This window comes from Chrysemys picta, chromosome 12 (genome assembly GCF_011386835.1).
Source record: "Chrysemys picta bellii isolate R12L10 chromosome 12, ASM1138683v2, whole genome shotgun sequence".
Taxonomy (NCBI): domain Eukaryota; kingdom Metazoa; phylum Chordata; order Testudines; family Emydidae; genus Chrysemys; species Chrysemys picta.
The window spans coordinates 43868567-43884005 of NC_088802.1; the positions used below are offsets into that span (position 1 = coordinate 43868567).

Sequence of the window (15439 nt, forward strand, 5' to 3'; positions counted from 1 at the left end):
CCCCATAGGCAGCTAGTTCCTCCCGTACCTGCACTCCCAAGGACCCCACCGGCACACCCCAGAGGCCGCCCTCATACCGTGGAACTTACAGAGCATGCGCGGACTCACCACGCAGCAGTAAGGCGTAATGAGGCCCCTGCTCCGCCGATTGGATGCGCTGGATCACGTGCGGGAGCGCGGGCCGTCCGGCCGCACTCGACCCGGTGGCACCCATAGGCTGGAAGCGGAGTCGTTTCTGCGCATGCGCTCTAGGTGAGGCACCCAAAGCACCTTTTCACACTACAGCGGCCCGCACCGAGGCAAAAGGTGCCTTGTAGCCCCAGGACCCCATGGGCTCGGGAGACCCCATTCCCTGCTAGGGCTAGATAGCCCCTCCCCGGGCTAGGCGCCCCTCATTGCCCCCACCCGGCGCTGGGTGTCCCCCCTCAATTGCCTCCCATCCCCAGCCCGCTGGGGGTTGGGCGAGAGCGGGGCTGGAGGCTGCCCATTTCCTCCCGCCTCCCCTCCTGGGGCTGGAGCAGTGGGGTGGGGGTAAATGGCTGCTCAGTGCTGACCCCTCGGACTAGGAACGGTTTGGTTGTGGGGCTCGTCTCTTGCATTTCCTCATTGGTTTGCTTCTGCCGCACATCGTGTCTAGTCAGTTTCACAGCTCACCTCTTAGAGCAGTCACTTCGCCAGTGTTTCCTTTGCTGAAAAGACCAGGATAAAACCCATTAGGGGAGCAGAAAAATGTGGTGGGGGGAGGGGGGTTGTAAGGAAGTGTAAAAAAAAAGTTGGAGCCCATTATTTAAAGGGGTCTTTATGAGAAAGTGAAATTCATTGTAGTTACTCAGTTTCAAGGAACTGCTGTTGATGGTGTACTTTTCCCCTGGCATCTTAAAAAACTTTAGTAAGTTACTTTCTGTCTCTCTTTCAGGTTGAAGACTATGAAGATTAACCAGAACACAGTCTTACAGGGGAAGAAGGTGACCCTGGTACCATACACCTCTGCTCATGTATCCCGGTATGTCGCTTACACCATCTCTGACATCTGTTTCTGTCAAGGCTGCTTCCCCACTCTGAACTTTAGGGTACAAATGTGGGGGCCTGTATGAAAACTTTTAAGCTTAACTACCAGCTTAGATCTGGTCCGCTGCCACCACTCCCAAAGCTTATTCCCTTCCCTGGGAAGCCTTGAGAAACTCTTCACCAATTCCCTGGTGAATACAGATCCAAACCCCTTGGATCTTAAAACAAGGAGAAATTAACCATCCCCCTCCTTCCTCCCACCAACTCCTGGTGGATCAAGATCCAACCCCCTTGGATCTAGAAACAGGGAAAAATCAATCAGGTTCTTAAAAAGAAGGCTTTTAATGAAAGAAAAAGGTAATAATCCTCTCTGTAAAATCAGGATGGAAAAATAACTTTACAGGGTAATCAAACTAAAAGAGCTCAGAGGACCTCCCTCTAGCCTCAGGTTCAAAGTATAGCAAACAAAGATAAACACTCTAGTAAAAGGTAAATTTACAAGTTGAGAAAACAAAGTAAAACTAACACGCCTTGCCTGGCTATTTACTTACAAGTTTGAAATAGGAGAGACTTGTTTAGAAAGATGTGGAGAACCTGGATTGATGTCTGGTCCCTCTCAGTCCCAAGAGCGAACGAACTCCCAAACAAAGAGCACAAACAAAAACCTTCCCCCCCCCCCCCCCGCAAGATTTGAAAGTATCTTGTCCCCTTATTAGTCCTTTGGGTCAGATGCCAGCCAGGTTACCTGAGCTTCTTAACCCTTTACAGGGAAAAGGATTTTGGAGTCTCTGGCCAGGAGGGATTTTATAGTACTGTATACGGGACAGCTGTTACCCTTCCCTTTATAGTTATGACAGTTTCTATTTTTAAAATTCAACTTTATTTTTTAAGGGAATTTATCACTCATGGAAGGCTCTGGCTTACCAGCCCTGGGGACTGAAATGATCTCATTGTCTGTGTAAGTGGCACAGCACAAGCGGCAGCAGTATGGCTTTGCCTATGTTGGCTTGCCCATATTCCTTGGTTCTGCTCTGTAGCAGCCACCTCTAGGTGTGAGAGGGCAGCTCGGTTTCCTTGAGCCCTCTGCCGAGACTGTCATCAAAGACGGACAGCAAGTGTCAGTGGTGATGTTTGTTTATCCATGTGGACTCTTGTCCAGTTAGAAGAGAGCTGGACCCACTAGCTCATTTCACGTTGGCCACCAAAGAGCCATCGGCTGTGCTGCTGTTTCAGTGCTCGCTATAACCTTTTCCCAATCGCTTGTGAACAGGGAAACTTCAACTCATGAAAACTGAACTCTCTGAAGAATTTAAATGTTAAGCCATGAGTTTGTAAACTGCAGACTTGGATGATTGCACTCTCAGTGCAAAGCAGACTCAAGGTGAGGTGTCATGCACGCCTGTACTAGTCCCTTCATTTGTGTGCCTGTGTGAAGGAGATTGTGTACTGATTCTGGTGTTGTTTCAGGAAGTTAAGTGAGCCTTGCAGCCCCTGGCCAATGGGGCATTTATAGCCATTTGTAGTCTCCTGAATAGGTTCATGGTAGGGGGACAGTTTGACCCTTAAAGGTTTCAGTGGAACACAACAGGTGACGTTCTAAATAGGTCTGCATTCTGTTTGTGGCACTCTCCATCAGGTACCATGAGTGGATGAAATCGGAGGAGCTACAGCGACTGACCGCATCCGAGCCACTGAGCCTGGAGCAGGAGTACGAGATGCAGTGCAGCTGGCAGGAGGATGCAGATAGTGAGGCATTTGAATGTTTTGCAAAAGTGGGAAGGTGTAGTGACCACTTCCGTCTCACTGTTGTTAGGAGTTTCTGGCAGGTGTGATTCTGCAAGCCTGTACTGTAAGGGGTGTGAGCCATTATTGCAGGGCAGTAGCCCCCCCTAGAGTTAAGGGTGAGAATAGCTTACTGTTTAATTTCCAGTTTTGTTCTAAATGCTCTAAAATCCACGTGCTTAATCAGATTGTCTTGAAAATGGATGCCTCTCAGGAGGGTGGGGAGTAGGGTTAGTTGTTCAAATTTGGGGTCATTTAAGGAATAAGTTCTCAGGATATAACCCTCCCTCCCTTAAAACTTATGTAACGTCAACATTTTTGGATCTCTCTGTCATCACCTGAACCTCTGAAAACCAGTAAATGCAGAGTTAAAGTATAGGTCCATTTGATATTCTGGAAGATATGAGGTACCACCAGTCAAACTTATCTCAGCCTTAATGAAGTTTTTGGGCAGTGAATACATATGGATCTTGTGTATGCACACACTTATTCAAGGGATTGGAGGAACACAGGGGCTGCTGAAGTTTTGCTTTATCCAGCTGTTAACAACAAGAATAATGTAAGTTCTTAATATCGCTTGAGCAGCAGCAATCCAGTCAACTTCTGTAAAGAGCAGAGATCTGAGAACTCAATCCTTGTAAACGGGTGAGGGCGGGGTTGAGTTCTCCCCGTGGAATCTGACAATTTATAATGACAAGGTTTGGATTCATTGGCTGGATTGTTTGCCAGGCTCTATTAAAGGTCGGGTGAGTGACTGCCCATAAAATCTAGTACAAATGTATAGTCACAAGACACTGAGGTTGGGACATACCCGCAGTTAACCCTTGTCTTGGTCAGTGGTGACAGCATGGGAAGACATACTGAAAGGAGCAGAAGGATAGACTGAGTGACTCAACAGGTTGCTTCAGTCTATGTTCACATTCAAGGTTCTTTGCCTGAATTTACTGTAAAAGGCGATGAAGTGGGGAAAGCTAATCCACATTAATTTTATATATTGCATCAAGTTAAAGTATCTGTGTGAGCCCTGGGTCCATGCAAACTGAAACCAGCATAGATTTTCCAGGGTGCTGCTGGTATTGGCAGTCATGGTAAGCATGCCTGTCTGTCCCAGGAGCCCTGATTACTGGTCATACAGGCTATTAATATGTGCAGGATGTTGCTTCTCTGCCCACTGTTGCTTCTCTGCCCATTGTCCATCTTTACTGTCATACTTCAGTAATTTGTGAATGATTCTTAAACATACCCTGTAAGTTCTGCTGCTGTCTCATTTTCCCCAGAATGCACGTTTATTGTACTGGACACTGAGAGGTGGTCAGGGCAAGCAGGTACCGAGGAGGACTGCATGGTGGGGGACGTGAACCTGTTCCTCACAGATATGGAGGATCCAACAGTGGGAGAGATTGAAGTCATGATTGCAGGTACGTTAAGCACAGCCCCAGGCTGCTGCCACCACTATCACCCTAATGCCACCCTCTGCCCTGCAATAGCTGTTAGGTACGAAAGCACCTTCATGCAAATAGGTTCAGGGGGATTCTGACGACTCTCCTCATTTGACAGTGGTAGCATTGGCTACAGCTAGATGGAAAGTAGGCAGATAACATACAAGCTTCCTGCGTTCAGAGCTCTACCAGTGCAATTCAGTCCTCCTCTGCAACCCCCTTTCTGGTAGTCCAGCACCTGACTGATTACAGGGTTTGTGTTATATAGATGGACACCACCATCTGTTCTTGTCTCTTTTAGAGCCCAGGTGCCGTGGCCGAGGGTTTGGCAAGGAGACAACTCTGATCATGATGTTTTATGGTAAGGATGGCTAAATGTGGGAGGACGGAAGTGATGTGATGGGGAGACACAGGCACACGTGCTCCCATTGTCTGCTCTGCATATGTGGAGAGGGTGGTGGATGTATACCAGCCCATGTATTTAAGGAGCATGGGAATCTTGCCAGTCTGCAGCTATGACATAATGCAACATTATGGAGATACATGTGTGCAGCCAGGGGTTCTTATCTCTTTTTCTCGCTTCTCCTGTAGGAGTAACAAAGCTGGGAATTACCAAATTTGAGGCTAAGGTCGGACAGGAAAATGAAGCTAGTATCTGCATGTTCAAAAAGCTTCATTTTAAGGAGGTGAGGTACAGCCTGTTCAGGAGAGATGGAATTCTCCCCTTTTGAAGCTGCATTTAGCTAATGCCTGAGATCGATCCGCGTTGTTCTCTTACCTTGTATATAGGTTGCCGTGAACAGGGTCTTCCAGGAGGTGACATTGAAACTGGATGTGAATGAGCAGCAGAGACAGTGGCTCCTGGAGCAAACTAACCACGTGGAGGAGAAAAATTATAGTGTGTTGAACCTACAGACCCGTGCCTCTGAGACCTGACACCTCTTCCAGAGGCAGGCAGACCACACCCCTGCTAAGTCTCCAGGGAGGAAGAGTTTGACAACATTACTGAGTTCAAGTATGGAAAACACCTTGGGACCAAGAGTGAATCAAACAACAAACTGCTTTGTTATTACTCCACATACCTGTTGTACCACCTGTGAAATGGTGATCTTCCACTGCAATCCAGACAGAGCATCTACCGTGGCATTCCTTTGAAATAGTGCCTGGAAGCTGGGATGGATGAACAGATGCTAACAGGTTAAACATAGAAGTACACCTTGGCTGGGAATGGCCCTTTTAGCCACAGAGCTCCCTCTACCCTGTTCTAGGAAGGGACTCTCTACACCTCCAGGGCCTATAAACATTAGTGAATTGGCCAGCAATGCTGTCAGTCTGTGGATGAGCAGAGTAGATTGGGTTCCTAGCTAAAACCCCACCATCCTTAGCAGAGTTCCTAGTGTCACAAATGAAGTCTGAGCCACAAGAGACTGTGGCCTGCTTTGTCACACAAACTGATACATACAATGTGACAACATGATCTGGTATACAAAGTAGCTCCATTGCCATCCTTGGCTGGTAAAGTGGTGGTTACAAGATTTAAAAAAATAATAAAATACATAAGACATAAACCAGTGGGGCTGTCCGTGGATCTGCTAGACAAGGTGTTAATATTCCAGGTACTGCAGGCACCAGGCTTTCCCCTCCTGGCCTCTGTGCTTAGTCCTGGGGTGCCACCATTGGCAGCTGCCCTGCCATCCATCTGTGCATGCTCAAACCCGTTGTGTAGCTCATCACAGCTCTTGGTTAGTGTGAGCACAGCTTAGTAGGAGAGGCCGGGACAACTAAGATCTGAGAGGGATTGAGTGCCCTCCTCTCCCATTGAAGTGAATTTGAGTTGTGGGTACTTCATAAGGGACACCTGGCTGACTTCCCTTGAACCAGCAATGGTAAACTATTACATTTCTAAAAGGTTAGGAACTAATGTGCTAAAACTGCCAGCATGTAAAAAGCGGGAAATCAAAGAGGATGGAATGAGAGTACTAAATTACTTCTGTGCATCAGACTTCACCAGATGATGATTTTTGATGGGTAGAAATGCCTGTCTCAGTGCTGCTTGGTACAGGTACTGAAAAAGGTCATCGCTGTGATAGGGTATCCATAAAAAGGTGAATGAGGAAATTAAATTGCACAGAGGATGTAAAGAATAAAGCAGCTGATCTGCTACTATGCTTATTTAAAACCATCTACGTTACAAGTCAACCAGAGAATGGCTAACCCCCTGGAACCCAGCCTTTAAGGATGCAATAAATAAAACCTGTGGAACTGACTGCTGCATGGTGGCGTTGACACCTCTAAAGTCTCAAAACCAGGATTCGTGCTCAGGTGAATAAGAACATGCATTCTGATACTGCAGTAATCGCCACTGGAGTTGGGAATTTTTCAACAAAATGGTTTTTCATTTAAAAATGCCAGTTTGTTTAAACCAGAACTTTTTGTGGAAACATACACTTTTGATAAAACTGGAGTTGGCAAGGTTTGTCAGATCCAGGATGGAATTTCTGGTCAAGAACAGACACCCCTCTAGAATGAATCAATGAGAGCAGGGCCTCAAACTTGGGTCTCCCACATCCCAGGCAAATGCTCTAATCACTGTGGAGGGGTAGGGGGTGGTGTGTTTTCATGCTTTTTTTTTTTTTTTTGAAAGGTCTCAGTTCTCTTCTGCATTAGAACAAAAACAAATTTTGAAGCCTTAGCTTTTTATGAAATGGAAAGGATGGGTTCTGACCGCCCCTCCTTGCCCCATCAGTAGTGATAATGGGTTTCACCCTTTGTATAAAACTGCTTTTCAAAGTGGGACAAGCAGTCTTGGGAAAATAGTCCCATTCTCAAAGGCAGCTCAGTGCTGAGCCGGGAACCTCTGCTTACTGTGCTCTGATAAGATAGATGGGGAAAAACAGTGCCTCATATTTTGAGGTGGTGTCCTTGAGGGTAAGTGTTGGTAGCAATCCTCCTCCATTATTTGACTTTCTGAAAAGAGGCCTGGGGCCACTGGACATTGTTGTAGAAACGTAGTGGGGGAAAACCCCTACTTTTATTACATTGCATGGAGGGAAAGACTTCGAATGGTGCTAATTTTGTTGTTCCTCTGTGATAGTGAAGTGGACTAAAGCCTGTAGTTGGGGTCTGGAAGCTAGTTGAAGTCAAACATGACATTCTAATGGAAATAAGTAACCCTTGTCTGTATAAATGGAGCCATTTCATCCCCTCCCTGCCCTGGATTATAGTGTGTTGAACCTACAGACCCGTGCCTCTGAGACCTGACACCTCTTCCAGAGGCAGGCAGGCCACACCCCTGCTAAGTCTCCAGGGAAGAAGAGTTCTCGGTGTCAGGGCATTAGTAAAATGAAACAGGCTCCATAGTGGACAAAACCAGGGGGCAATCTGCTGTTCCCAAAGACCCATATGGGGGTGCATATAAACAACCTACCCCTGCACCCAGCCTTCTACCTTACAACTGTTCCTTGTACTAGGCCTGAAATGGTGCCGGACAGGGAGGGAGAGAATGACCTGCGGTTTGGTATGTGTGTCACTGGAAATTCTTTCCTCCTGCTCACGGGTGTCAGATACCTGCTGCCCTGTGTTTGAGTAGTTCAGTCCTCACTTCTTGCTGGATTGAGGGGCTGAGAACACAAAAGACTAATGGATCTGTGTGGCTGCCGGTAGCTGGGTTCCCTTAGCCGTAACTCACCCTGTCTAGAAGCGCTAATGAGGCCCAGCCCCTTTCCCTGACTGAAGGATGTGACGTGAATCATGAATTTCCCCCGCTGACTCCTGGAGCCCTGCAACGCTTCACAAAATCATATCCAAGTCAGAGTTATGAGCAAAGAGATAAACTCTGATGACATCCTCTTCTGCCCAAACAAGTGCTTTCACCCCACTGGAAACAGAGCTGCAGAAATGTAACTGGGGATGAGGGACAGATGTAGTTTACAGTCAACAGGGAACTCAGACGGTTGGAGATCTTCCATTTCAGCTTCCTGCTGGGCTTCATCTAAGGTACACAACAGCCATCCCTAAACACACTGCCTCTAAGTGATGGGACCCAAACCGCAAGGCCTATAAATCAATGAAGGATTAGGGTTCTTTGTATTAACACTGCTATGATGTGTCACACCAAGAAAGTTAGCTGGGGGAGTGGGTCGTTCGGGGTAGGAAATTCTGATTCCTAGATAAAGGCATTGAGCGAGGATAGGGAAGGCCTCAGAAAGCGACCCTGGAAAAAACGGGAACAGCAGCCACGGCACAACCACTCCAATGGCCGTGCTTTAGTGTCTACAGGAGGAACAGAGCGGGGCGCGCACAGGACACCGTTCACAAAGAGAATGAATGGGCACTTGGCAATAAATACAGGAAGTGCGACAGCCACGTGCAAGTAGCTGACATAAAAACAGCTGTAGGGACAGACCAATGCATTCAACCATTCCTGCCTTTATAATAAATCTTTTAATGTAGTTAAATACACTGCATGTTTATGTGTCTATAATGTGTGTGTACTACAGCTGGTGTGAGTGATTAATTCAAATAAACTCATTTTCCACACATACTTTAATACAATAAAAAAATCATCCAGGAGTTTAGCCCCAGGATGGAATTATTCAAGGGTAGCTCCTGCACCTGCCTTTGTTTCAGCCCATTCAGGAGAGTGTTCCAGAGGGCTAGGATGGAAGCAACTAACAAGTCTGAGTCTGGGGGAATCTCAGCAGCAATATGGGGAGAGCTTCAGGGGTGGTTTCTCCAGCTGCCTTTCGCCTAGCCCATTTCTGTGAAGGGGGGAGGCCGTCAGCTCTAATACTGTGAAAGGGACGGACGTGCTACTGTATTATCAGCCATCATTTCTCTCGCGGTGCTTATGAAACTGCCCATTATTGTTCCCTTCTGATGGGAGCACCGCCACGTAATGATTTTGCTGGGATTCAGCTCTGCCCCAGCAACTGGCATCACACGCCCACTGCCGAACTCCCGGAGGAGTTGGGAACAATGGCATTCTGGCGCACTGTGCTGGAGCGGGGTGAAGGCCTGAGCTAATGCAAAGATTTGTCCTTCACAAGAACAGCCTTTGCCCAGCAGGGTAGATGCTGTGAGTGAAACACTCTTTGGAAATGGAGAAGACTCCAACGGGAGTCTGACCTGCCCTCAATGACCTGATTTCTATCTTTGTCTCATTACATGTTCCCAGCACCTTCTGCCTGCCACGCTCTTCTCTTTAAAGGGATCTGCCTCTGAGGAATTTCATGGCACAGACAGCCCTGCCCCTCCTCACTCTTTGGTCTCCACTTGCACGAAATGCCTGGTGCCTGGGTAAGCCTTTGGCAGAGATCAGTTGATATTGGAGGGCCAACCAGCCAGGATGTGCACCCGGCCACTGGGTGAGGTATCCCATCTGCTGGAGGCCACTGGACCAGCTTGTGCCCATCAGTGGCATTGCAGTTGGAGACCTTGGCCCTGTGGGTCCTCAGTCTGACCAGGGCAGACTCTGAGAAGGTGCTGTAAGTCCTCGGTAGCTCTAGCTGCTTAGCTGGTGTCACCTTCTCCCCCTGCAGGCTCTTCTGTCCCTTCTTGTTGTCATTAATTCTTTTCTGAGCCTGTTCCAGACCCCTCTCCAGCTGGCATACGTCCTCCATGACTCTAATGACCCGGTCAAACTGGTCCAGAAGGTTATTGACAGCAGAGGGTAGACGGTCCAAGTAAAACTGTACATTGTATGGCTCCGGGACAGGGCTCTCCGAAAGGGCCAGCTCCTCGGAGCTGGAGGAGATGGTGGAGCTGGCACAGCGGAAGATGGTGCCAGCTGACAGGAGGCGGGAGCATTTGGAGTTCCCGGAGGAGCGTGAAATCAGGGAGTCCATCCCTTCAAACTTTACTTTGTGGCGGAACTGAGTGACAAAGAAAAAAGAGGAAATCCCCTGAGAATCCCAGAGCCCAGTGCTGCTACCTTCGGTGGGGGTAAGAGGGCCCGTGAGCCACAACAGTGCGCTCTTTCCTGCAGTGTTAGTTATAGGTTTTTCCATCACACTTTATATTAAGGTTCCATTTATAATGGTTTAGGAGGGGTTAATGGATGGTTTAAAATTTGGTTTAAATCATTAGAGTCCAACAGGTTGCTTACAGCCATCTGTTCCTCATACTAGAGACAAGGTGGGGGAGGTAATATCGTATTGACCAACTTCTGCTGGTGAGAGAGACAAGCTTTTGAGCTGCACAGAGCTCTTCTTCAGGTCCCCTTGTCTCTTTCACCAACCTAAGATGCTACCTCACCCACCTTGTCTCTCTAATATCCTGGGACCAACATGGCTACAACCCTGTAAACATACTACTTATCTCTCTAACATGCTTATAACTTCCATTAACCATTTATGAATGGAGCCTTCTTATAAAGTGGGACTGGCTTTCCCATGGGACTCATTACTGTAACATCCAAGCCCCTCGTAGCACCTACAGAATTTATTCTTGCAATACTATGAAGCATTATCCTCTTCTACGGATGGAGAAGCTAAGGCAAGTGATTTTCCCAAGGCCAGGCAAGAAGCCAGCGCAGAGAAATGAACCCAGATCTCCCTTAGCCACAAGGCCATCCTTCCCTTCTCCAAAGAGAGGAGCAATCCAAGATCGCTTTGTGTTATATGCCCCACTCTCTGCTTCTTCCAAGTCTTGACCTGCTAGGATCAAATCACACCCATTCATTCCCATTGCAGCCAGTAGGCAGACAGGGATAGCAGCTGGGTAAAAGCTGAGCCTTATTGTCCAGAAGGAGAGGAAGGGGGGAAAGTGAGCCCTCTTACATGGAAGTTACATTCCCTTCTGTTCCTAAAATGCTGGTCACTCCAGGGCAGGATAGAGGTTAAGGAAGGATAGGGGACTGGAGTACAATCTCAGTAACACTGGTGTAAAGCCGAGGGACCCCATGGAAGGCGTTAATCCAGATGTACCCTGCTGTAAGATCAGACTCTCCCCCAGCCTAAGAGTTGAGGGTGGCCCCTCTGTGTCAGGGTACGGGCCCATGAGTAGAATAGTGTGAGAGCACTCGACTGAACCGGGCCTTTGCATTCAACCAGTGCTTAATTTGTAATGAAAGAGGGGCCAGGGCTCAAGCAATTTTTTTGCATTCATAACTGGTGCAGCAAACCCAGAGGTGCCGGGGCTCCGAACTGCCAGGCCAGGCCCAGAGGCGCCGGGGCTCCGAACTGCCAGGCCAGGCCCAGAGGCGCCGGGCACAAAATTAAGCACTGGATTCAGTTCACCTTGCTCTGACGCTGCAGCACTAGACTCTGGATTGCTGGCTGCTCTACACCCAGGTTTCCTCCTTTCTTACCTCTTTAGTTTTGCTGAACCCCATCCACAACTTGAACCTCTTCACGAAGAACTCGATCATCTCGTAGTCCTGCGGTTCAATGGCGGGGCGGTACATTTCGGCTTGGACAGTGCGGTAGCCGTGAAGGATGACAGCACAAAGGAAACGGCTGCCAATGCAGAGCAAACTGACCGTGAAGCTGAGGACGTAGGCAGTGCCGAGGGTGGGGAATTCCTGGATCACAGACAGGAAAGCCACTTTCCCGTGGAGGGCCGAAAGCAGGGCATAGAAGGCACATCGGAATGTTCTGAACTCCTCTACTGTAGCAGAGAAGGCCTGGGAATGAGAGAGACAACGTAGGGGTTATCGCTAGGAAAGGTGTCTTTACCCTTTCCTGTCTACATCATCCTTAGCCATTGCACAAGCCCCCTTGTGGGGTGGGTCGCTCCCAGAGAGCTTTCCAGTTCACTGCTGGAGCAGTGCAAAACAGAAGGCGTGAATGCAAATGAGCACTAGAATCTGATCTCAGCAGTGAGCGGGTCTCTCTTGGGGACCAGTGGAGAGACTGACTGAGGAGCTCTGGGGAAGGGTGGTCCTCCTCTGACAGAGCTGATGCCCAGCTGCAGAGTAGCAGGGAGACAAACGCATTGCATCGTCTTGTATCAAGCCTATGGATAAATACAGGAATTCACTGCATAGTGGCCTGTACAGGTAAGAGTCATGACCATCCTACTCTCCACACGCATTCCCACTACTGAGAGCCAGCCTCTGCATAACCTACCAGATATCCACACTGCGCATAGACAAGGAGCAGCAGGAGGAAGAGGAGCGTGGCAGCCACTAGCTCTCCCAGTGCATGCTGGAATGTCTTCCCAAACGCAGACCATCTCCGGACAAAGCGCAGCTGCCGTACAATCTAGGGGGAGAAGGTCCATGGGTGAGCAGGAAGCCTGGTTAGATGTTATCAGAAAAGTGACATTTCAAACCGCCCTGAGTACATTCACTCTGCTCCGTCTCACAAGAGGTGTCTGCGTGTCCAGGTGGCCACATCAGGTACTCGGTGAGGGAAGCCGGGCGGAGCAAGGGCATCATCTTTCTCAAAGGCCCAGCCTTCATTATGGCCATGACTGAGTCAGGGGCCCAGTTGCAATGTGGCTGTTAAGAGCTGCAGGCTGGGCAGAATCGTCCATGTCCCTGTAACCAATCAAAAGCTAGCATCTGTTGAGAGTTCTAACCTGGTCGTGGGGTTAGGTCCCATCTATGCTACATTTTAACCATGTTGCAACCAGGTCAGAGGACCGTGGTACTGTAGTTGGGGGCCTTATGTGCTAGTGCAGTGCTCCCTGAACGAATTATCCAGGCACACACAAGCTAGCTGGTATAGAGGGTCCCCGGTATACATCTCCCCCTTATCCATCATTTCGCGTATCCGTCATTCATCAATAGGGGAACATGTTCCAATTGACGTCGGTCCCGATCCGCATATCGGTCGCTTCTCCTTTTCCATGGCTTTTCTTTGGGTGCTTCTCCTGGCATTCAGGAGGCACTGGGAGGGAAAGGGAGGCGCAGGGATTGGGCGCGCTCGGAAGAGGGGTGGAACTGGGCATGAAGAGGCGGGGCAGAGGTGGAGGGGGGGCAGGAAGAGGCAGAGCAGGCCATATTTCTTATGGGGAAAAATTCCCCGGTATCCATCGTTTCAGTATCTGTCGCCCTTTTCAAGAACGCAACCCTGACGTATACTGAGGAAACCCCTGTATGCACTCATCTGGCACGCACAGTCCATTAAAGCAGTGTCTCGAGAATGGCCAGGTTTCTGATGTGATCTCCTGTGTCAGAGATCCCCATCCTCTCAGCTCTCCAGGAGGCTGCTCCGGGGGTCCCTTTCTCTTCACTGACTCTCCAGCTTTGGCTCCCAGCAGCCTTTATCTGTTTTTTTGCTCACTCTTATTGTCTATGGATTAAGCAAGTAACGGTCGACAGTGAACCATAAATACAGCAAGCCTGGAAGACAGCAGCCGGGCCACTTGGCCAATTCATTAGGAAGCGGGAGAAAGGAACAAAGATGATATTACATCTCAGCAGCAGCCCCAATGACAATTATAAGGTCATTGTGGTATAATTGAATATGCGCATGCTAATGAGAAGGTATACATCATCCACGCTGTTAGCAGCTCAGACCTGACATCGTCTCACACCACTTGCCACCATGCACAAGGGCTGCTGGATGAAGAAGGATGTCCTACTTCCATGTGGTGGTGAAGATCAGCAATTGATGTCTGGCCAGAGACTGGGAGACAGACTCACCTGATTTATTTATGAGAGAGAAACCAGTTTGACTTCAATTTCACCCTGTGATCTGCTCCCACGTAACTCTCCATTGGGGTGAGCGGTGGGGACTGTTACCCAAGGGAGTTAGGGACAGCTGGCAGCAAGGGTTGTGATTACTGAAGGCACCACGTGTCCGATCACACACCTCTTCACATAACAAGAACCAGGGGTCACTCAATGAAATTAATAGGCAGCAGGTTTAAAACAAAAGCAAGTACTTCTTCACACAACCTGTGGAACTCATTGCCAGGGGATGTTGTGAAGGCCAAAAATATAACGGAGTTCAAAGAAGAATTAGTTAAGTTCACACAGGATAGGTCCATCAATGGTTATTAGCCAAGATGGTCAGGGACACAACCCCATACTGTGGGGTTCCTTAAAACTCCAAGTGACAGAAACTGGGACTGGATGACAGGGGATGGATCATTCAAAATTGCCCTGTTCTGCTCATTCCCTCTGAAGTATCTGGCACTGCCACAGAAATACTGGGCTAGATGGACCATTGGTCTGACCCAGTATAGCTGTTCTTATGTTTTTCATCTCTTTCCAAATCCAGCCCATTTCCAGGTGCCCTCTCATGCTGGTGATGGCAGATGAGAATCTGGAATGTGTTTAGGCCATGCAGCCTGGCAATGATAAAATTATTGAGGGGTTACACTGATGTAACGGAGATCAGGATCGGCCCGGATTTATTCCTATGCACAACACCCAGGTGGCTTTGAAGCAATGGGTGTTGAGTACATAAAATGTTTCCCACAACATGTGAACTAGGGATCAGACGGAACAGAAAGCCAGTGGAAAGGCTCCGATTGAGATTTCAGTGGGAGATGGGCACGGCTGTTAATCAGCAACTTTGGAACATTGGGAATGGGGAGGTGTTAGAGCTGTGGGGAGGGAGGGGAGTGGAAGTCAGGACTCCTGAGTTCCATCCTCAGCTCTGCAACTGACGTGACACGTGACCTTGGGAAATCACATAACTCTGTGCGCTCACTCACCTTCAGCGTGGTGATGGTCAGCAGCAGGGCTGAGAGACAGATTTCCATCCGAGCCAGCAGTGCCACTTCATAGAAGCTGGTGAAGGCCTGGCGGTGTCCCCAGTAATGCGCGAGCTGCACATCTGCCAGCCAGATGTGCGCAAAGTGCAAGGCGCCGACGGCAATGGAGAGCAGCGCCAGGAGCAGCTGGAGCCAACAGCGGTTCTGACCCAAACAGGAGGCCCCTTCCCGAGACAGGAGCGACAGCTCCGGCAGGAGAAAGGCCACGCTGAAGACGAGCAGGGAGATCTGAAAGAAGCCAGAGCAGGCGAGAAAAGAATCTGCCTTCCTGCTGTGCATTGGGTTAGGTAGCAAGAACAAAGGTGGATACAGCAGGGACATGGTAGCTATGGTGCTACTTCTGAAGCCTAAATAAACAGAGCAGATAACTAGCATCATCCCAAGGGATACAGAGTAGCTGCTCCACACAGGAATTACTCTGTTGTGTGCCACATCACGAGGGACCAGAGAGCCAGGCTACACCCCCCTGTCACTAGGAAGCAGAGCCTTGGATAGATCCCCCTGGAGTATCCATTGGAAATGCACTCCTGGGATTCATC

At 48.9% G+C, this 15439-nt stretch overlaps 3 protein-coding genes across 13 annotated transcripts in view; 1 reads left to right on the forward strand and 2 right to left on the reverse strand.

The window, feature by feature from the left end:
• TMEM104 (transmembrane protein 104) overlaps positions 1 to 138 on the reverse strand; it is a 67669-nt gene extending 67531 nt beyond the window's left edge. Inside the window, exon 1 of one of the 4 annotated variants that reach the window (XM_065562779.1) lies at positions 109 to 138. The gene's annotated coding sequence lies outside the window, so the exon portion shown is untranslated. Of the gene's footprint in view, positions 1 to 28 lie in introns of all 4 variants that reach the window. The other 3 variants (XM_065562778.1, XM_065562780.1, XM_005297446.4) reach the window with 3 other exon arrangements.
• On the forward strand, positions 121 to 8035 carry NAT9 (N-acetyltransferase 9 (putative)). 2 transcript variants are annotated; one of them, XM_005297443.5, is made up of 7 exons: positions 121 to 252; positions 917 to 1003; positions 2645 to 2754; positions 4068 to 4208; positions 4531 to 4590; positions 4821 to 4915; positions 5019 to 8035. In XM_005297443.5, exons 1-7 carry the CDS (start codon positions 128 to 130, stop codon positions 5163 to 5165), a joined length of 765 nt encoding a protein of 254 aa, XP_005297500.2. In that variant the 5' UTR covers positions 121 to 127; the 3' UTR covers positions 5166 to 8035. The 2 variants fall into 2 exon arrangements, with proteins under 2 accessions (XP_005297500.2, XP_005297501.2); XM_005297444.5 differs by having other exon boundaries at positions 239 to 306.
• Positions 8036 to 8653: 618 nt separating this feature from the next.
• Positions 8654 to 15439, reverse strand: part of LOC101952064 (polycystin-1-like) — a 64081-nt gene continuing 57295 nt past the window's right edge. For all 7 annotated transcript variants that reach the window (XM_042841087.2, XM_042841088.2, XM_065562777.1 and 4 more), the window contains 4 exons: positions 14841 to 15128; positions 12299 to 12433; positions 11539 to 11853; positions 8654 to 10102 (listed from right to left, as the gene is read on the reverse strand). In XM_042841087.2, the coding sequence (XP_042697021.2) occupies positions 9392 to 10102; positions 11539 to 11853; positions 12299 to 12433; positions 14841 to 15128 (1449 nt within the window). In that variant the 3' untranslated portion in view covers positions 8654 to 9391. The remainder of the gene's footprint in view (positions 10103 to 11538; positions 11854 to 12298; positions 12434 to 14840; positions 15129 to 15439) is intronic.

Excerpts from the sequence above, each read along its gene's own strand:
- NAT9 (XM_005297443.5), top strand. The coding sequence starts at position 128 with ATGAGGCCCCTGCTCCGCCGATTGGATGCGCTGGATCACGTGCGGGAG. Across the intron at positions 1,004-2,644 it reads ACCTCTGCTCATGTATCCCG|GTACCATGAGTGGATGAAAT; the intron begins GTATGTCGCTTA and ends ACTCTCCATCAG. Across the intron at positions 2,755-4,067 it reads CTGGCAGGAGGATGCAGATA|AATGCACGTTTATTGTACTG; the intron begins GTGAGGCATTTG and ends CATTTTCCCCAG.